Genomic DNA, 22,162 nt, shown 5'->3' with positions numbered 1-22,162 from the left:
CTGACACTATTTGAAAAAATGCTGCATGTGGTTAGCCCCCAACTGGGCATAACAGCAGAAGGCATTTCTAGCAAATTATGTTTATTGGTTGTAGCACTTTGCATTTACAGAGTTTCTCCTTACCGTGTTAACTGAACATGTGTGACTGTCAGGGAAAACATTCTTATGCCTGAACCATGGATGTATTGATAAAGCAATATCATTAATACCTATGCTGTCAGGAACACAGATCATTGCTGTGATACAATTTTTCGGTAATAACTACTTTGACATGTTCACAGTAGCCACATATTGTTGGGGACTCAATTCACGTTAAATGTCACATATAATCTAAATGTGATCACTTTTATTGAAATCATCTTTGAATTGTATAAAATATTACTATACAATTTAGGATAAAAAAAAGAAACCTGATTGGGACTAAAGCTTGAAAATGTTTTACTGTTTAAATTGCAGTCATGACCCCAGAAGCTACTGATTGCTTGGATGGCTTATGGGAATTGCTCCAACTAGTAGGAAAATATTGTTTCAAGTTCTGCCAAGACTTACTGGGGAGTGGTGAAGTGTCAACAAGACTGGATGCTGTGTTACAGCTTCAAACGCTGATAGAGCTGTCCTGATCAGTTCATCCGATGCAGCTTGACCTGGTCACAAAAAAAAAAAAGCCATTGTTGTGTTGCAGAACTCTTGGTGACTCAATTAATCTTTGTTCTAGTAATTCTTTAATGTTTTGGATTGCCCTGAGATGCACTTACCCACTGCTCCTTCCAAATTAGTCTCACCAGCATCCACAGATTTAATTTGGTTCTACAAAAAGAAAAACAATAATCATTTATTTAAATGGAACGTTTTCATGCAAAAGTTGCTTATATTGACAGATATATCATTACTTTCTTTTCCAATTATAATTTAATCACAGAAAACAGAAGTCAAAGTTTGGGCTAGAAAAAAAGGTACATTTGCAGTAGTTCTTGCTCCACATTGCAAAGGTTAACTTCTTGTTTTGGCTAACAGGATTGGAATAAGATGAAATACTTAGGCATGCCATAGACTGAGCAAATTTCTTTCCTGCAATAACAGGTTGCAAGAAAAAAAATTCACACAATTCCCCCATCAAGTGTTGACAGGGGAATCTCTCCTGCAGAGCCATTGTCTTCTCCCGGCAGGAGGGACGAGGGGAAGCCATTCATGCCGGGAGAAAACAGTGATTATTGCTAGAGGCTATAGCAGCCACTTGTGATAATTGCAAGGGAATCCAGCAGGCTGGTTGTACCCAAGTTGATCGATCAATCAACTTGGTACATTCAGCCTACCCTTTAATGGTTTGAATCTCGAATGGTTCCTTCTGAACTGGCTGAGATTCAAACTGTCTATAGCCGGCCTTACTTTACTGCTCACTAAGGGCCTTTTCACATGGACGGACTGATCAGGTCCATCTGTCAGTTTTTCAGATAGACCCAGTTGGACCCTCTAGTCTTCTCCAACGGACATGTTGACACCTACTGACATCCGATCCTATGCGCTAAAAACAGACAAGCTTTGTTTGCATCCAATCGCCCATAGAGGAGAGCGGGCTGTGTCTGCTCTTCATAAGCAGAGCAGACACAGAGCAGCCATCCGCCTACACAGCAGAGATCAGCAGACAGATTCCTCGCTGAGCAGGCAGACTCCAATGGAGCCTGCCCCGTGAGTAAGGGGTCTTGAAATGACAAGCTGTTGATATAACTAAATGCAGGTTAATACTTCACTTACTATACTTACAAATAAAGAACAAAAAACATTGCAGCATAATACCCGATGATCCTTAAAATTGGTATGTGCTCAAATTCTGCAATACATACCAGTGGCAAACAGCACAGATTTTTTTGTTTGGTCTAGACCTAGTTATCCTCTACAGGAAGAGTGACGGTAAGCCTCACAGCAAACATGGAAACTCATCCATATTTCCAGGTGTAAACATGGAGACACCATATAACACAACTTTCTTAGATATAATTTTTTCTTTAAAATGTTCCTATGCAACTCATTTGGAATAACAATTATTAGCTTTTCCAGAATGCAAAGACTAAACAAACTGGAAGATATAACACGTTGCTTATATCCATGTTACTAAAATATGTTTTTGGGTCACGTGACGTTGCCAAGCTCGACAGCTGGCCATCACACTGGATGGAAACATTGATTGTTTTTATTGGATTGAAATGCGCTTTTTACTGCGTTGTTTGCAAGTATTCTGGCCTTTGTTGTACTCTTAATAAATGTACTTGTCAGTAATACTGCACAATGAAGTTTTTTATACCTATTTAAAAATTTCATTTGGGTACAGTGTTGTATGACCGCGCAATTGTCATTCAAAGTGCGTCAGCGCCGAAAGCTGAAAATTGGTCTGGATAGGAGGGGGGTTTAAGTGCCCGGTAAGCAAGTGGTTAAGCCAGTACATGTCCGGGCCCGTCTGAGGTTTGCTAGAGAGCATTTGGATGATCCAGCAGAGGATTGGGAGAATGTCATATGGTCAGATGAAACCAAAGTAGAACTGTTTGGTAGAAACACAACTCGTCGTGCTTGGAGGAGAGAGAATGCTGAGTTGCAACCAAAGAATACCATACCTACGGTGAAGCATGGGGGTGGCAACATCATGCTTTGGGGCTGTTTCTCTGCAAAGGATCCATGTACATGAAAGAATGAATGGGGCCATGTATCGTGAGATTTTGAGTGCAAACCTCCTCCTACCAGCAAGGGCATTGAAGATAAAATGTGGCTGGGTCTTTCAGCATGACAATGATCCCAAACACACCACCCGGCAACGAAGGAGTGGCTTCGTAAGAAGCATTTCAAGGTCCTGGAGTGGCCTTGCCAATCTCCAGATCTCCACCCCATAGAAAAACTTTGGAGGGAGTTGAAAGTCCATGTTGCCCAGTGACAGCCCCAAAACATCATTGCTCTAGAGGAGATCTGCATGGAGGAATGGGCCAACATACCAGCAACAGTGTGTGACAACCTTCTGAAAACTTACAGAAAACGTTTGACCTCTGACACTGCCAACAAAGGATATATAACAAAGTATTGAGATGAACTTTTGATATTGACAAAATACTTATTTTCCACCATAATTTGCAAATAAATTATTTCCAAATCAGACAATGTGATTGTCTGGATTTGTTTCCACATTTTGTCTCTCATAGTTGAGGTATACCTATGATGACAATTACAGGCCTCTCTCATCTTTTTAAGTGGAAGAACTTGCACAATTGGTGGCTGACTAAATACTTTTTTGCCCCACTGTATGAGTGTCACAGCAAAGGGTGTGAATACTTAGGACCATGTGATATTTCAGTTTTTCTTTTTTAATAAATCTGCAAAAATGTCAACAATTCTGTGTTTTTCTGTCAATATAGGGTGCAGTGTTTACATTAATGAGGAAAAAAATGAACTTAAATGATTTTAGCAAATGGCTGCAATATAACAAAGAGTGAAAAATGTAAGGGGGTCTGAATACTTTCCGTCCCCACTGTATTTTTGTTTTTTATGTTTTGGTTAATGTTTAACCAAGAACTTTATCAAAAACTAGATGTTAATGTATTTTATATCTGTTATGCCAGTACAGAAAAAAAAAATCATCACTAAGCAAAATATTACTGCTACAGTGAGCAAAAAAATACTACTACATAGCAGCATTTTCTTTTTTTTACAGATTACAAACTCTCCATCTACCACATCCAAGGATATCCTAAGGATCACACTTTGTGCTGTTCACAATAGTAAGAAGTGGTATTTTTTACAACAAATTACCTTTTTGTGATATGTCTCTCTTGGTTATCTCTAGAAATATGAAAATCTGTCAGCTTTACCAACAGGGACCTGTGAAATCTGTCATCCCACTCTCTAATTTACCCTAGTCTCTCTATAATTAATGTACATTCACCATCATGTACAGCAGCTTGACAACAGGAATTCTGTGATTTGAAATAAAAACAGTTATTTGTGACATGACTATCTAGAACACAGGCAAATGTAACATACACTGCTATCTGTCTGGTGTATTCATTTGCTGGCTACATCTTGATTTTCTGCAATTTGCAATAGGGTTCTGCAGGTAACCCTGTGCTCTGATTGCCTTTGTTATAGATATTAAAATATCCAACCTTGCAGAGTGCAGGATTAAGCAGAAGTCTGCTGTATGCTGCCTATGAAATGCTGGGATTTAACTATGGGAGTGCAGTAAATCCTGTACACTCTTATAGGCAGATGGGAAAGCAGAACTTTTAACAATCTTCTTACAGGCAGAGCTCTGTCCAAGGAGGATCCCTAGAGTAGAACTGGAAAAGGGATTTCTGATTAAATTATCTTCCACCAAACTCTAATAATGTCCCACTGGGACTTGGACACAAGCTATATTTCACTCCAAAACGAGTCTGCTAATGGTGTCTGGCAAGTGATTACTATTTAAAACATATTTAGAGTCCCCTGGTTCATATTGTTCTACCCCTGACTTGAATCAGCTGCTCCTCTGAGAATGGTTGGAGATACACCACAGGATATACTTCATATAATATGACCAAGAACTGGGAGAACAGAACAACTGGTGTGGATGCCTTTAGATTACAGACTAACAGATTTATCTAGCTGGAGGAAATGCACATACCCTGCACAGGCTGGCAATATGTCAAACATTAAACTGCTTGGAGCAGCAAACTCTCTTCTACGGCAGTATTTACCACAATCAGTGTGCAAACATATGGAGGCCAACATTTTTTGACCAAAATGCAGAACAAAAACAATTAAACTAAGTTATATATTGTAAACTAATGCCAAAGAATAGGTTCAATCCTGTGTCACTAGTAGGAAGCAGAATGTTCTCTATGAGGCACTCACATGAAGTGCCTGGACTTTCAGAAAGTCTGGACATGAAGTGTCCAGACTTTCTTAGGGTACAGAAGGAACTTAATTACAGACCACCACGGTGCAGCCCTCATGATCAGCTAGGACGTGACACCGGACAGTACAGTCAGGTGGTAAAGCAAAGTACCACAAGAAACCACATTTTCAGTCATAGGCCTGAAAGCCAGAGATTGGGTCAGGCTACAAAAAGCATTGTAGAGAATCAGACAGAAGGAAAGAGTGGATCACATTAAAGGAGAAGTATAGCTGAAGCTTTTTTGCCTATACGTCTCCTATGGATCACAGGAGTGCAGTTCGTGTCATTCTTGTATGTGTGCGCTGTAAAATATTTTGTACTGTTTGTAGGTCTTATAGCAGCACCATCTTGAATTTAAATGCATTGTATGGTGTGCCCCCCAAATATGTTCTTGTATGTTCTGCACTCCTGTGACCAGTTTTCAACTGACGTCACAGAGCCGGTCCAGGCTTGGGAAAGATCCTGACTTTACAGTCGAGATCCACCCAGAGGCATGGACTTGCAGTGACTCAGCCTCTCAGGGAGCCACTGAGAGCCTGAGCTAGCCGCTCTCACCCCTTAACTGCCCAGCGCTTGAAGGGAAGAGCAGAGAGACAGTGACTGACAGTCACCAGCTCTTTGCAGCCTGAAGACTGATAGCTAAGCAATCAGCAGTGTTTGATTGCTCAGTTCTCGGTCTGGAGCTGGCATCGGACCGATTGTGCATCCACCTAGGTGAGTTTTTTCTCAGGAATCTCATACTTCTCTTTTAATGTAGATATAGCCATAGAACCTCATAAACAGACTTATTTACTCATGCTGATTTGATCAATGTCAGCTGGGGAACTGCAGAGGGGCTTCTCCACAGGGCATAATATCCTCCAACTGATGGTGTGGGTGCTTGCCTATACATAGTGAAGCTGCTTTAGTAAGACCCCTTTCACACTGGGGTGCTTTTCAGGCATTTTAGCGCTAAAAATAGCGCCTGTAAAGTGCCTCTCAAGCCACCCCAGTGTGAAAGCCACTGGGGCAGTGTGCTTGTAGGACAGGGAAAAAATTCCTGCAAGCAGTATCTTTGGGGCGGTGGGGCCACCTCCCCTGCCCATTGAAATGAATAGGCAGCGCTGCCAAAGCATCTGCAAAGCGCTTCTGCAGCGCCACAACACGGGCCCTTTTAACCCTTTATTCGGCCACTAGTGGGGGTTAAAAGTGCCCTGCTAGTAACCAAAAAGCGGTGCAATAACAGCGGTAAAGCACCACTAAAACTAGTGGCACTTTACCGCTAACGCCCACACCACCCCAGTCTGAAAGGGATCTAAAAGAGTTGAGAATCTTCACACAATGAGGCCTTATGTACATTGGACATTTAGCCCCACTGCATGAGGCTCTCATGCTTAGCTGCAGCTGGAGAGCACAGGCACACCATTCAGCCCCGCTGTTGGCAGCCTGGCAAACTCTTTGAAAATCTGACAGCTGGCCAGAGCTGGGCGGTGCACCAAGTAATATGTACTTTTAGGGCAGTATGTGCCCAGTGATGAATACCCTAAACAAAAATATCACTGAATGCACTGCCAAGCCCATTCCCATAATTTCTTGACTATCACATGTTTGGAGGCCGTAGAGCACCAGGACAGCAGAAACAGGCAGACAATGACCACATTTTGGAAAACAAACATCCAAAGTAATTTTCTAAGAAGCATGGTGAGTCTTTTAATTTTAATTTTTAATTTTTTGCCACAAGTTTATAGAGATCCACCCAGAGGCATGGGATTTTTTAATACAGTGGCTGGGAGGGAAGTGGTTAATCTGCATATAACTGGACAACTGAAGTGAATATTCACGCAATTTATTGCGAGCAGGTCCTCAACCCCTGTAGCAAACAGCCTTAGTATTTTTGTGCAATCCAAGAAAAGCATGTGTATCAAGATAGGGGTGCAAGGAAGAGTCTGGCAGACTGTGAGAGACATGCAGTCATAGACTCATTGTTACAACTACAACCTATAGACACGCCCCAGGCTTTTTTTCAGAAATAGCTGTAATGAACCAGGCTGCTTGGTTGCCAAACTCATCAGATATGTCAATGTACATCCAAGGCAATTTTGACTGTCCAAGTGGGGATGGGAAATTGCATACCACGGACTCACTTAAAGTATAACCAATGGCAAAACTTTTATTTTAGTTTGAGAAAGACTGCAGAGGGATTAGAACGACCCTCAGTTTTTATTGCTGTCTGAGCCTCCATTAAAGAGATTCACCCTCTCTATTTCTCATGTTTACCATTATGATTGAAAGTGAAAGTAAAAGAAAATTCTAAATTGTGGGTTGTCCCCTTAAGTAAAAAAGAGGGGGAAGTCTTCCTTTGAGGACCCTATTCTGGTGACCTGGGGGTCCCCAAGGAATCCCCTTAGTTTGGAGGGATTTCTGCTCACATCCTGTTTGGCTATAAGACAGGAAGTGAAGGGAAATCTCTGCAATTGGACACAGATGGTGAAAAAAAAAATTGACAGGGGTTATAAACCTCCCTTACTCTATCCAAAAGTTTTGCCTATAGTGCTAGTTTAAGTGATTTTTTTTTTTGCACAAAAGTGATTCTGTGTTGTCAAACAGGATCCCCCCCCCCGAAGACAAAACAGACAAAACAGCTATCAAGGAGATGGCTGCATTGATAGCTGGCACTTTTCTTTGGATCCAAGCACTTTCCCGAGTGGATTCCAAAGGCATAGGGTGCATATTAGCCTCCGTGCCATCTGCTATCCTGAACAGGGCTGAACAGGAACAAAAAAAATAATTAAAGTCAGATATCAGGCATTGACAGCATACACCTTTATTTGTTTCCTGAGAAATACAAATGCGGGCTTCCATGTTTGATACACCAAAACACCCTCTCAGTAATGAATACCTCTTTGTTGGTTAGCGAGGCTGATGAGTGTTAGTGGGAGGCATGCTAGAGCTCCAACTTAGGAAAATCTGTTTAGTTGATTCCCCCACATTTAGGAGATTTTCTGCCATCCAGTAAGTTTACAAAAAAATTATGTACAGAAAGCTCTTGGATTCGCATTTAATCCTTTAAAAGAACAGGGCAGCTATGCTTTATACCAGCAACAGCATATTTTTTTTTAATGTGCCTCACAGTGCCCTTATGTATTCCAATTACAATAGGCCCTACAAGTACAAACACAACAGGACCAATGACAAGTGAAAGATTGCTATCCTTTCAATATGTTTTGGGACTATGGGGATAAGCTGGAGAGCCTAGAGAAACAAATTCATTACAAGTAAACAAAACATTTCATTTCAATTAAGATCATGTCCTGATAATAATCAAAGAACATCAATAGGTCAGTTAACAATACTAAGAATATTAACTATGGACTTCAGAAACCTAACCCTTACACATCTTTCCTTGCCTCAACAGAGCTTAAAGTGTATGTCTAGGCTAAATAAAAAACATATTCAATATTTCTGAAGAGCATGCACATTTTCCCACAATTTGTCTCTTCAAAATGTTGCAAGTACAGAAAAATACACGTCAATCTGCCATAAATCCAAAAAGTGTCTAATTTCCTGTAGTGAGCTGACAATGTTGCTTCTGCACTGCATTCTCCTTTATTTATTTCAATAAAATATGGAGGAGGTGTTCTGTAGTACAGAGGAAAAAAAAATCAGCTTACAGCAATTATTAGGATTTAGTGCAGCAGAGACAGTACGTTGGCATCTCAATACAAGAAATTAAGAGCTCATCTGTCTTCTGGCAGTTCAGCAGGTATTTTTCTTTCTCTAGATCTGCAGCCTTTTTAAAGGACTAAAACATGGAAAAAAGCATGTATTGCATAGATGTAAGAGGGTTTTGGGCTTACAGTAAAATCCTTTTCTTGGAATACATTAGGGGACTTAGGATGTAATCAGGTACATAGGATTATTCAGCTGCCTTTCAAGAGTTTGGACACTGGCAAACCAAGCTTCAAAAACAGCCCAGTAAAAGCAGCCCCCATCCCGATCATGCCTCAGTTTTGTAACAAACAATAGTGGGAGTGGATCATAAGAACAGAGGTAAGGGACCAGTGTCCATTATTTTATGATCATACATTAACAGACACCAGATGTATTCAGGAACATTGGGACCTCCAAAAGCAATCCAACTGAGGGATAGACAACACTACAAACAATGTGCAAATAGGCCCATATGAACAACAGGTTAAGAGAAGAGGCTCAGTAGAGCTGAGAGAGCCACCTGAAGAACGTAACAACTCAAGCTGGCATCAGATGAGGCCTGAACACCCATCTAATAAAACAAACATGTGTACAGAAGACTAGGCCGCAACCTTGCAAATCTGAGAAACCTATCCCTGATGCTGAAAACCCTTCAAGCACTAATTGTTCTACTGCAGTGCACTTTGACAGGGAAAGGTGGAACCTTGTCCCTACTTCTGTAGGCTCAAAAGGTGAGCTGATGAATCTACTGGAAGACAGTAGATTGGGAAGCAGGTTGTCCCCTACAGAGATCATCGGGAATGACAAAAAAAAGTCAGTCTTTCGGAAAAAAAAGCTGCAGCTCCAACGGCTCCTATCACTGCACATACCACATCCAGACAGTGGAGGGAAATCTCCTTGTGATGTCATGAAGCAGGACATAGAAAAAGGACAACCATGTCTTATGGTAGAAGAATGAAGCCACTTAGGTAAAAAAAAAAAAAAAAGAGGCCTTAGACCTCAAAACGACTTTATCTCTGTGTTGTCAGGGCAAGCCTGGTCTTAGGTTTCAGGCAAGAACTATAGTCAAGAGACTAATGCCCCGTACACACAGGCAGGATTTCCGTCTGAAAAATTTTGGATGGTTTTTCCGACGGAATTTCGCTCAAGCTTGGCTTGCATACACACGGTCACACAAAAGTTCTCTGAACTTTCGACCGTCAAGAACGCGGTGACATACACTACGTCGAGCCGAGAAAATGAAGTTCAATGCTTCCGAGCATGCGTCAAATTGTTTCCGAGCATGCGTCGTTTTTTGCATGTCGGAATTGCATACAGACTACAGAATTTCCGTTAAGAACTTTTTTCGTCGGAAAAATAGAGAACCAGCTCTCAATCTTTTGCTGGTGGAAATTCAGACAGAAAAAGTTGGATGGAGCATACACATGGTCGGAATATCCGACCAAAAGCTCCCATCACACTTTTTTTTATGGAAATTCCGACCGTGGGTACGCAGCATTTGCCTTCTTTTCCCATACAGCCAGAATGTTGGGTATCAATATTCTGGAGTGAAATTGAGCAAATGGAACTGCCTCTGAGGACACCATTAAGACCAGAACCCTGATGCAAAGGTGGATTGTCAGCTAGCTCCTGGACTGTAGCTTCTGAACAGAGAAGCAAAGTGTTTAGAGCTTTCCCTGTGAAAAAGGAAGGAAGCCTCTGGACAGGGAAGAATCCAGGAGAAGGCCTAGATACTCCAAGTAATAAGTATGCTGACTGGAGTTCCTGTGTGATTTCGGTATGAACTGGCCCTAACTGTGTTTATCCTTTAATTTCATTAGGCTTTTGGGCATATAATGTGAATACAAAAACTATTTTTTTTTTCATTTGATTATTTATTTTATGCTGCTAGTGCACTGCTTAAACTATCTGAAATTCATATTACAAAAGAATGCTTTATTCTGCATAAGCAATGATTACAAAAAGTCATAAAATGAGACAAAAAACATTTTCACCTTATGAAGTATTAGCATTCTAATTAGACAAAATAAATATATTTTAGAATTGTACATTCCAATGTAATATTTTTTCTTAGATTACAACCTCATTACATGGTTTATGTACAAAATTTTTCTACACTTTCAGGTTTTGCAGCCGTTTCTACACTGGAGGCTAGTAAATTGTAAATGAAACTAATCAGTTTTCTTGGAATCAATACCCCGTGGAAAGAGCATACATAGAAATTAAATCAACAGAAGTCACTTTATTTTCTTGTATGCGGCATATAACAGACTTTGCTGAACCATTACCATCTTCTAATTATCAGTACCAGACATAAACAGCACTGCTCCCTAATGTAATCCTCTCCAGCATTCCAAGATTAATATTGTTATGATAGGAAGAAAAAAGGAATTGTGCATACATGATTTGAATGTCCTTCTAAAAAACTTTGAGCCAGGAAGCCTATATTATGTTAACAATATCCAATAAAGTGACTCCAAAAAAAAAAAAAAAAAAAAAAAAGAAAAATTAAACAACAAATATGTATCAAGTACAGCTACCTATAACACGTACCTATCTGCACAAACATTTCACTATGCACAAATGCCACTGTTTTGAAAGATGAAGTGCAAACTGTTCTAAGTAGTGTTGTCTCTTGCCTGCTCCCTCCTGCTCCAACATATTTAGTGAAAAACAGGAAAAGCTGGGCCAACTTTGTTACTGCTGCAAATCACAGGAGCATTTGGGAGCACAGAGAATAATTAAAACTGCAGCCTCCAGGCACCTTCAGAGGCATGCATTGTATAATTGTCAGCAGGTCTATTTTTTAAAGTGACAGAAGCAACATAATCCAAAGCTACTGTGAAATATCACTGTACAACCTACAGCATTTCAGTGACAGCCAGCTACCCATCCATGATCTGCCTGAAGATCATGCTATCATTAAAATTGGCATTTCTTGGAGGAAATCAAAGCAAATGTCTGGAAAAAGCCAACCAAGCCAATCAGTTGTTACCTTGTGCTGGCTTAACCATGGGACACCAGCCAGTGAAGGCAGAAAAGTGATCTATAGGCATTTTTACTGGTTATCAGTAGCAGCTGGTGCTACAACAGTTGATGGGGGGGTGAAGCAAACAAACCTGAGACATCTACCCCTTCCCCGGTCGCTCCAGCCCACCACCCCAAACTCCGCCGCCCCCGGTCGCCGGCTTGCTCACTTGGCACTTACCCCATCCAGGCCATGGCTGCGGCTTCCCCCCTCCATCTCCTCCATGTCACGGCGGTCGCTGCTTCCCTTCTCAGCCAACTGGGTTTTCTGACTGACAGCTGAACTTGCATTAGATTCAAAGGAAAATAGTGCAGGGACTTTTTTTTCCCCCCGCACTGGAATCGGATCACATGAGTGTTCTCACCCATGCAATCTGACTCCTGTGCAAGTTCACAGTTTGCACTGTGATCTGTGAACTGATCTGGGGGCATCATTAACATTGTATTGACACCTGCAGCGGTTTGCAGTGGGCAGTGTGAACTGCCTGAGGGAGAGATGCAATGCGGGAACCGGTGCTAGAATCGTGCCAGTTCCCGGATCGCATATGTGTGAACCTAGGCTTACTCTCTACATTGTGTACATAGAGAAGGTGGGCACAGACACGGATAACCTATTTATTGTCAAATCATAGATTCAAGCAATATACCAATGATTGAAGGATAAGTTCACCTTTTGGGAAAAAAAAAAAATGCTCAAGGCATATTTCTGCAGAAAAAAAAAACGGATTTTTAAAACAGCTTACCTGTAAAATCCTTTTCTTGGAGTACATCACGGGACACAGAGCACCATAATAATTATTATGTGGGTTATACGCTTACCTTTAGGTGATTGGACACTGGCAACCAATAGTAAGATGGTTCCTCCCATATAACCCCTCCTATACCGGAAGTACCTCAGTTTTGTAGCAAGCAATGATGATCCCAGAAAGAGGGGAGGGACCTCTGTGTCCCGTGATGTACTCCAAGAAAAGGACTTTACAGGTAAGCTGTTTTAAAAATCCGTTTTTCTTTATCATACATCACGGGACACAGAGCACCATAATAATGACTATGTGGGATGTCCTAAAGCAATGCACCTGAGGGGGGGGGGCACAATATCCCTAAGCCCCAACGGGCCTGAGACTATAAAGCTGCCTGCAACACGCTGTGGCCAAAAACAGTCTCCTTTTGAGATCTAACATCCATCTGGTAAAACCTGGTGAACGTATGGACTGAAGACCAAGCGGCCGCTTTGCAAACCTGAGCCATAGACACCTGTTGGCGTACTGCCCATGATGCACTAATCCCTCTAGTGGAGTGTGCTTTTAAATCCCAAGGTGGAACCCTGAGCTTTAATCCATACACCTGGATAATAGTCTGGCGAATCCACCTGGATATAGTTGAACTTGTTGCCGGCTGTCCTTTCTTAGGACCCTCTGGCAAGACAAAAAAACAGTCAGTCTTCAGAAAGGGAGCTGACATTTTCAGGTAAACTTTGATCGCCCTCACCACATCCAGTGAGTGAAGCGACCTTTCCTCCCTAGTCTTAGGGTTTGGAAAAAAGAAAGGTAAAATGATATCCTGATTCAAATGAAATTTGGAAACCACCTTCAGTAGAAAATCCGGACGACATGACCACTTTTTACAAAGTAAGATGCAGCGCTAAAGAAATAATAATAAAATAAAAATAAACTTCAAAGGGATAAAATACGGAGATATCAATGGAACAAATAGTCCTACAAAGTGACATAACAAGCAGTCTTTGTAATTAATGAATGAAGCACTAAAAAAATGTCCAAAAATATTCAGTGAGTAACCATCACACGTGACAGCATGCCAAAAGGAGTGATTGATGAATGTGCCCAACACCGATACACAGAATGGCCTCTCACCTGATGACCAGGACCCTTAAATTATAGAGGGTCAATATAGCGTTCCCATAAGGGTCAATCAACAAGAAATCCTTTTGCAGGATGAAGATAATCCGTCAGGAAACACTAAGGCTGTGGGTCAAGATGACTCTGGGCTGGGCTGTAGGTGAGGGTGGCTCTCACATAACTTATTCCTCGCCCCCCTGGCTGCCAGCTCCTCTCCTCCTGCTCAAGAACTGGAGTGTAGATGTGCACTTAAAGTCCTGATGTACAATGTGAGTCCACTAGATCTGCATTATAAGTGATGATGTCAGTGGGGGGGGGCCACACGACCTGTGAAGAGGAGCACCTTCAGAGGATTGCTTGTCCAGTGGGTGGGAAGCCTTGCAGAGTGTGTGCTCTCCTCCTGTCGGTGCTCGCACTGTATGAGGCAAGAGTACCTCCTTTAAAAACAGGAGACCTACCCCATGCTGATGCAGCCTCAGTTTCTCCTAAAAGACCTGCGGCGTCTGGCCTGGCTGAGCCATTGCAGTTGTCAGGCATAGTGGCCACTACCAATATACCTGCCTCGGCTTATGTTACAAAGGATAATTTGGCATCTGCCTTTGCGGGCCTTGAAGGCAAAATAGCGGGCATGATTGCCGCTCAGCAGCGGATCCTTGTCTGTGTCATGGAGAGCAGATGAGCCATTGAAGGGCTGAGCAGACACCATTGGAGAGCCTCATACAGTGCGAGCACCGACAGGAGGAGAGCACACACTCTGCAAGGCTTCCCACCCACTGGACAAGCAATCCTCTGAAGGTGCTCCTCTTCACAGGTCGTGTGCCCCCCCCCCCCCACTGACATCATCACTTATAATGCAGATCTAGTGGACTCACATTGTACATCAGGACTTTAAGTGCACATCTACACTCCAGTTCTTGAGCAGGAGGAGAGGAGCTGGCAGCCAGGGGGGCGAGGAATAAGTTATGTGAGAGCCACCCTCACCTACAGCCCAGCCCAGAGTCATCTTGACCCACAGCCTTAGTGTTTCCTGACGGATTATCTTCATCCTGCAAAAGGATTTCTTGTTGATTGACCCTTATGGGAACGCTATATTGACCCTCTATAATTTAAGGGTCCTGGTCATCAGGTGAGAGGCCATTCTGTGTATCGGTGTTGGGCACATTCATCAATCACTCCTTTTGGCATGCTGTCACGTGTGATGGTTACTCACTGAATATTTTTGGACATTTTTTTAGTGCTTCATTCATTAATTACAAAGACTGCTTGTTATGTCACTTTGTAGGACTATTTGTTCCATTGATATCTCCGTATTTTATCCCTTTGAAGTTTATTTTTATTTTATTATTATTTCTTTAGCGCTGCATCTTACTTTGTAAATTTTGATTGAGGGATTTGATTGTGTTGACCCTGGTGTACAGCTGCTTTGTAGTGTTTTGCATATATGCGCTGATTTATTTATCTCATTTTGACATGACCACTTTGTCCTGATGAAGAATCAAAAAAGGTTCCTTGCAAGAAAGGGCGGCCAATTCTGACACCCTTCTAGCCCATGTTATAGCTACCAAAAAAAAAAAAAAAAATTTCTGGTCAATAGGACAAAAGGAATATGCCTAATAGGTTCAAACGGTTAATTCTGTAAGGCTGACAGTACCAAATTTAGGTCCCAGGGACACAAAGGTGGTTTAACCGGCGGCCTCAAGTGTGTTACTCCCTTGACAAAGGTTTGCACCAAAGAATGGGATGCAATTGGTCTCTGGGAAAAAACAATAAGGCCGAAATATGTCCTTTAATTGTCCCTAAAGCCAGCTGCAAGTCTACTCCTGCTTGAAGAAAGGCAAGAACTCTTCCAATCGTATACCTACGAGGGCTCCATTTCCTTTCCTCACACCAAGAAATGTATGACTTCCAGACTCTATAATAGATAGCTCTAGAAACTGACTTTCTAGCGTTTATCAAAGTAGACAAGACTGAACCAATAATACCACGGTCTTTCAATAGTCTGGTCTCACTAGCCAAGTCATCAAATTCAGCAACCGTAAAGAAGGATGGAATATGGGTCCTTGAGACAACAGGTGTGGACGGCATGGAAGGACCAATGGGTCCCCTACTGCCAACTTCACAATCTCCAAGTACCAGGATCTCCGGGGCCACGCTGGGGTCACACTGGGGCCATTAGGATCACTGTTTTTTGTTCCTCCTGTATTCTGGGTAATAAGTGTGGCAGGATTTGGATCGGAGGGAAGGCATATATCAGAGAATACTGATCCCAAGGAACTACTAATGCGTCTATCCCGACAGCAAGCGGATCCTTGATACAAACCTGTCCAGCTTTGCATTGAATCTGGATGCCAGCAGATCCACATCTGGGGTCCCCCAGTGTTGTCAGATCTGTAGACAAACCTTGGGATGCAGGGACCATTCCCCTGGTAACAACTTTTGGCGACTTAGGAAATCTGCCTGACAATTGTCCACCCCCAGGATAAACACTGCCAAAAGAAACGGCACATGTTCTTCTGCCCAAGTCAAAATATGATTTACTTCTCTTTGGGCTGCCCGACTCCTGGTACCTCCCTCGTGGTTGATATATGCCACTACCGTGGAGTTGTCGGACTGGACTCTGACAGGAAGGCCCCGCAACCTGGATGTCCAGAATCGCAGAGCCAGACGAGCTGCCAGAATCTCCAATAGATTGATGGGCAGGGTCTTTTCTGTCTGGGACCATATTCCCTGAACAGACGCCTCCTCTAGGCCTGCTCCCCAGCCAAGAAGACTGGCGTCTGTAGTTACGAATTTCCAGGCTACTGGTGGGAAAGATTTACATTTTTCCAAATTGCTGGTTCTTAACCACCAAGAGAGGCTGCATAGTACCTGTGGAGATAGAACCATAGGTTGATCCAAGGTTCGAGTCGACTTGTCCCAGGCTTTTAGAATACTGTTCTGGAACACTCTGGAGTGGAACTGTGCATATGGCACTGCACTGAAGGACGACACCATCTTGCCCAGTAACCTCATGCACAGCCGAATAGAAGGTGTTAGTTCTTTTTTCACCTTCTGGACGAGTTCCACTATGGAGACGACCTTTAAGGGGGGCAGAAACACCTTTTCTTGGGCGGTGTTTAAGACCAGACCCAGATACACCAAGGCTTGGGTCGGACAAAGAGCTGACTTGTCCACATTTTGAATCCAACCTAGGCGTTGTAAAACCCGTACTGTTCTTGACACGTTTTGCACCAGTATGGGGCGAGAGCAATCCCTTAGGAGAAAATCGTCCAGATATCCTACTACGGAGACCCTCTGAGACCTTAGGGAAGCCAACACTGGGGCCAGAATCTTTGTGAAAACCCTGGGGGCCGTGGCCAGACCGAATGGTAGTGCCACGAATTGGAAATGACTGCCCTCTACTGCGAAGCATAGGAACCTTTGATGTGGACCGAAGATCGGCACATGAATTTACGCGTCCTTGATATCTATGGATGCTAAATAGTCTCCTTTCCTCAGAGATTTTATTATTGATCGAACCGACTCCATGCGGAAGGATCGGACGTCTACAAAGAGGTTGAGAGCCTTGAGGTCCAAAATGGGCCTTACTTCCCCATTTGGTACGGTGAATAGGTTTGAGTAAAACCCTCTGAATCTTTCCTCGTGCAGAACTTTTACAATTACCCCCTGCATCAGCAGATGCTGAAAGGCTAGGAATGGGCATTTTCTTTTCTCTGGATCCGACGGAACCCTTGAGTACAGAAACTGATTTGGGGGGATTTCCCGGGAACTATATTCTGTAACCGTATTTCACAGTGGAAATGACCCATCGGTCTTGAACCAGTTCTTCCCAGGCATTCACAAACAGCCGAAGCCTGCCCCCCACCCGTGAGAGCGGGGGCGCCCCTTCACAAGGTAGACTTGGAGTTGGGCTTGGGTGGCTTTTGGGTCCAGGGCTTCTTCTGACCCTGGGGTCTTTTAAACCTAGATGGCTGAGGCCGTCGATACCGCTTAGGGGAAGAAGCACTAGGTCCTGGAGTATTGGGAATTTTATAAGAGGGTTGTTTCCCCTTCTTTTTAACAGGGAGTAGGGCACTCTTTCCTCCAGAGATCTTTTGGATATTTATCCAGATCCTCGCCAAACAAGCCTTTTGCATGGCGTCTCAGCAGACCAGTTCTTTAGCCACAAGACTCTGCCCATATGGATTGACAGTAACGCAAAACGAGACATCTGCTGGATTGAGTCCTTCAATGCGTCCACTGCAAAACATAAAGCATGAGGAATCTCCGACAATTCCTCGGCAGATTCCTCCTGGCAAGGTAGGTTCTTTACCAACCTTTTAAAACGATCCTTTAGGGATTGGCAAATCCCAATCGCTGCAACTGCTGGCTGAACTGCTGCACCAGCCACCGAAAAAGAGGCTTTTAATAAGGACTCTAGCTTTTTATCAGCCGGATCCTTAAATTCCTGGGCATTATCCACTGGGCAGGTTAAATTTTTATTTACTGAAGAAATGGCAGCGTCCACCAAAGGTGTCCCCCGTTTCTTCCTGAACTTCTCTTCCATAGGATATAAGATAGAAAACCTTTTTGGAGGTAAGTATATCCTGTCAGGGTGATCCCAGTCCGCGTAAACCACCTGCTCCAGTAATGGATGCAAAGGGAACGCTTGGGAAATTTGCTGAGGTCGCAAAGATCCCAAAGTAGAACGGGAGAGTCCCGACTCCTGAACCGGGGGTAACTTAAACCCAATTCGTACCATCTCAATCAGAGATTGGATAAATAATTTTTGGGAATGGAAGGCTGAAACTGGCTTTTCAGAGCCGGAGTCCTCAGCCGAGGATTCTTCAGCCTCCCCTTCCTCCCGGTCTTTTATGACCATCTCTTCCAAATCCTCTGCCCACTCTGGTTCCAGATCACCTGGACCCATCTGTCTATAAGGGTCCTGGTGCTCTAGTGACTCTCCACTTGGTCCAGGCTCAGGGGAGGGAGATTTATTACGCTTCCTCCCTCCCCTTTGTTACAGAGGCAATCATGCCCGCTATTTTGCCTTCAAGGCCCGCAAAGGCAGATGCCAAATTATCCTTTGTAACATAAGCCGAGGCAGGTATATTGGTAGTGGCCACTATGCCTGACAACTGCAATGGCTCAGCCAGGCCAGACGCCGCAGGTCTTTTAGGAGAAACTGAGGCTGCATCAGCATGGGGTAGGTCTCCTGTTTTTAAAGGAGGTACTCTTGCCCCTGAGCTTGCCTTGTTCCCTATACCTCGTTTTCTGGAAGACATTGCTTACAAACGAGGAAAAAGAGTACTCCCCACAACTATCACCAGCCTTCAACCTGTCACAACTGTGTCCAAGACCTGCAGACTCACGTGCCCAATATCGCTCTGTGCTGTCCACACGCACACCAGGTGCTTTATCCTTATAAAGGCTTAGCCTGAGAGTGAGCACGTGCACCCACGTGATCAGCAGCATGCCCGCCGCACGCGCCGTCCTGACGCACGCGGCGCATCCGTGATGCGCACAGCAGCGGCACACACCGATGGCGCGCACACCCGACCCAAATGCGCGCCATACCGGCCATCTGTAATCCCAGACACAGGTTTAAGGTTTACCAGCAGGTTCTTTCAGAGGGAAATATATATATAAAAAATTCCCCCAAAGGGAGTACTCACCGTCCCAAGCAGCAGGGCCTGTTTTATCAGGCCCAATCTTCCCTGGCGGGTAGCGCCTCTGAGGACCTTCAAGGACTGGGTCCCCCATTTCTTGGGGTCCACACCCCTGAACCTGTAAAGCACCCTTTCTGGTTTACCTTGGGCAAGTATGACCAGGAATACCAACTTAACAAGGGTCCAGCGCCTATATAGGACACATTACAAGCAAAACCTCGTTCTTGAACCGAGGCTCGGGTACCATCCACTTTATCTTTTGTTATGCCATCCGAATGGATCCGATTATAACGTCCTCACGTTGAAGAATATTGAAGAGCTTCAACAGCCATGACCATCACCTTCAAGACACTGGTGAAAAAACTGAGGTACTTCCGGTATAGGAGGGGTTATATGGGAGGAACCGTCTTACTATTGGTTGCCAGTGTCCAATCACCTAAAGGTAAGCATATAACCCACATAGTCATTATTATGGTGCTCTGGTTCCCTTAATGTACTATAAAGAAAAGTGCAGTTATGATTTCTTCCCGAAGAGACATGGAAAGCACTGCACCCGTAATCGGTAATATGGGTGTAACAAATAACATGTTCCTAAAAGTGAACTTACAGTGGCGAAAATAATGATTTGATCCCTTGCAGATTTTCTAAGTTTGCCCACTTACAAAGAAATGAAGGATAACAGCGCCGGTCTACAATCTTGTCCCTGACATCATTTGACAGCTCTTTGGTCTTGCCCGTGATGGTGAAGTTTGAATGAAAGATTTTGTGGACAGGTGTCTTTTATACACATAACGAGTTGTCGTTAGGAGCACCTTCTTAAGTTGACAGGACTAATCCAGGTACCACATTTGCACATACTGTGGGCCAGTCTGTGGGAGCCAGAATTATTGTTGGGTGGTAGGGGATCAAATACTTATTTTACTCACTGAACTGCAACTCAATTTATAACATTTGTATCATGTGTTTCTTCTGGATTGGTTGATATTCTGTCTCTATCATTTAAAATACACCTATGATAAAAATGATAGAACCCTCATTTCTTTGTAAGTGGGCAAATTTACAAAATCTGCAGGGGATCAAATAATTATTTTCCCCACTGTAGCCTTTAAGGGTGCACTTGAACCACATAATTTTTATGATATATTTATTAAATATGTGATGTTGCAATAAATGGGTTAACCGCATAAGGTTACATAGCAGTGGTGGGCTACTTTTTTTCCATGGTGTATGCAACTCAGGATTGAAAAGTCTCTGAGCTTACATTGTCTACATGGGTTTGTTTCTACTATTTTGCCATGTCCCATTGTAAGGTTGATCTTGTACCCTCCCTTTCTTTTTTCTATTCTCCCTATAAACTTCAATAAAAATTTTGAACAAGAAAAGTCTGAGCATCTAATGGATGCCGGCAGTGAACTAATTGCTGCAATATATATATGATTAGCTTAACATTGGGACATTAGGGGGGGAGTCCCTGCTTTCACAACACATTCAACAGGCACAGCAAACAGCAATTCTTAGTGAAACAAATGCAGTTAAGTACAAAGACCATATAAAAACTATGTACAAGCACAAAAACAGAAAAAAAAAGAAACAAGAAAATAAATCCTTGCCACCTGCTGACTTACTAACATACAGGGTCCCTGGATAACAGACCTGAAGCAACCCACTGCTGGCCAGGCGTCTAACTCTGGGCAAATAAAGTCCTTGTCAACAGTCTGTGTTTCACCAAACATGGACTGTATTTCACCACATAGATACTCCAGGGATACCCAGTCCATCAGTCTGACATACACAGAAAAGGATCCCTTTGTAGAACAAAATCTCTGAGCAGGCTGATAGTTTATTTAGAGCTCAAAATTAATAAGCCCTGTTTCAGCTGGGCTTAATTATTGGGGGACACAAATGGGAGAGAGTGCTGTATCATAGCAGAGCCATAAAAACATGTGTATTTATTTAAACAGTCCAAGGCATACAGTGGACAAGGAACATCCAAGTGAGCAGCATGGCTGACCCAAGTGTGTTACCTGGAGGTGGAATGCGCATGACTGACATCACTTCCCGGGTGACATGCGCTGGTTCCCCCTATGGAGCGACCATCATTCCCAGGGCACCCTGGGAACCTCTCATCCACACTGGTGTCCCTGGTTGGCTCCTCCACTGCTGCAGGAACCCCACCTTGGTTACCTTCATCCATTTAGCTGGACTATGATAAACCTCCCCCCTTCTGGAGCCCTGCTATATGTACTCCATCTGACAGCTTAGCCTGTCCCCAGACAGCTATCATCCCAGCACCATCTGGTCACTCATGCGGCATCCACCTCCAGGTAACACACTTGGGTCAGCCATGCTGCTCATTGAATGTTCCTTGTTCACTGTATGTCTTGGACTGTTTAAATAAATAGACATTTTTTTTATTAATTCAAGGTTGGTTTTAGGGCTCTTCTAAGGTACAGCGCTTTTTGCCATTTGTGTTCCCCTTTTTATCTCATCGGTCTAGGAGTTTGGAATAGCAGCGACCCATGCAGAGTGCAGACTTCATTCTCCCTTGCTAGGTGGTGGTATATGCGTCTGGACACTTGTGGTGTTGGGCTTGTTTATTACCTAATCAGCCAGCCCAAACAACCTCAGCTTAATCAAAATAAATACATTATTCTGCAAATTACCAGAATTTTGGACATACGCGTCCCTCATGCTGAATACGAGAAGTTTTTATTGGTGACCTACTGTCACAATCAAAGTATAATAAACATATACTGAAAGACAAAGATTCACAGAGCACTATGGGTTTTCTAAAGGGAGAGCAGATCTGTAAATATCTACCTTTGTTGAACCTTGGACAAACTTATTTCAGGCAGAGGGGGAGAAAGGGGAATGAATTATGGCCCTGACACATGTTTGTGTGTGTGTGTGCACATTTGTTTCAACCTGCCCTATTGAATCTTGTAAATAATACAATTTTTACAAGGAGCCGAAGCTCTGCCTGCTACCTGGATATTAGAATTATATAAATAATAATAATAATAAAA

General features: G+C 43.2%; 1 protein-coding gene across 2 annotated transcripts in view; it reads right to left on the bottom strand.

Moving 5' to 3' along the window:
- The window catches only part of LOC141144583 (serine/threonine-protein kinase ULK4-like), a 1,176,078-nt gene that overhangs the window by 596,546 nt on the left and 557,370 nt on the right, over positions 1-22,162 (bottom strand). For both annotated transcript variants that reach the window (XM_073630414.1, XM_073630413.1), the window contains exons 26-27: positions 756-807; positions 550-644 (exon numbers count right to left, since the gene is read on the bottom strand). In XM_073630414.1, the coding sequence (XP_073486515.1) occupies positions 550-644; positions 756-807 (147 nt within the window). The remainder of the gene's footprint in view (positions 1-549; positions 645-755; positions 808-22,162) is intronic.

This window comes from Aquarana catesbeiana, linkage group LG05 (genome assembly GCF_042186555.1).
Source record: "Aquarana catesbeiana isolate 2022-GZ linkage group LG05, ASM4218655v1, whole genome shotgun sequence".
Taxonomy (NCBI): domain Eukaryota; kingdom Metazoa; phylum Chordata; class Amphibia; order Anura; family Ranidae; genus Aquarana; species Aquarana catesbeiana.
The sequence above is the reverse complement of the archived record's forward strand: the minus strand, read 5'-3'. Positions and strand labels throughout refer to the sequence as shown.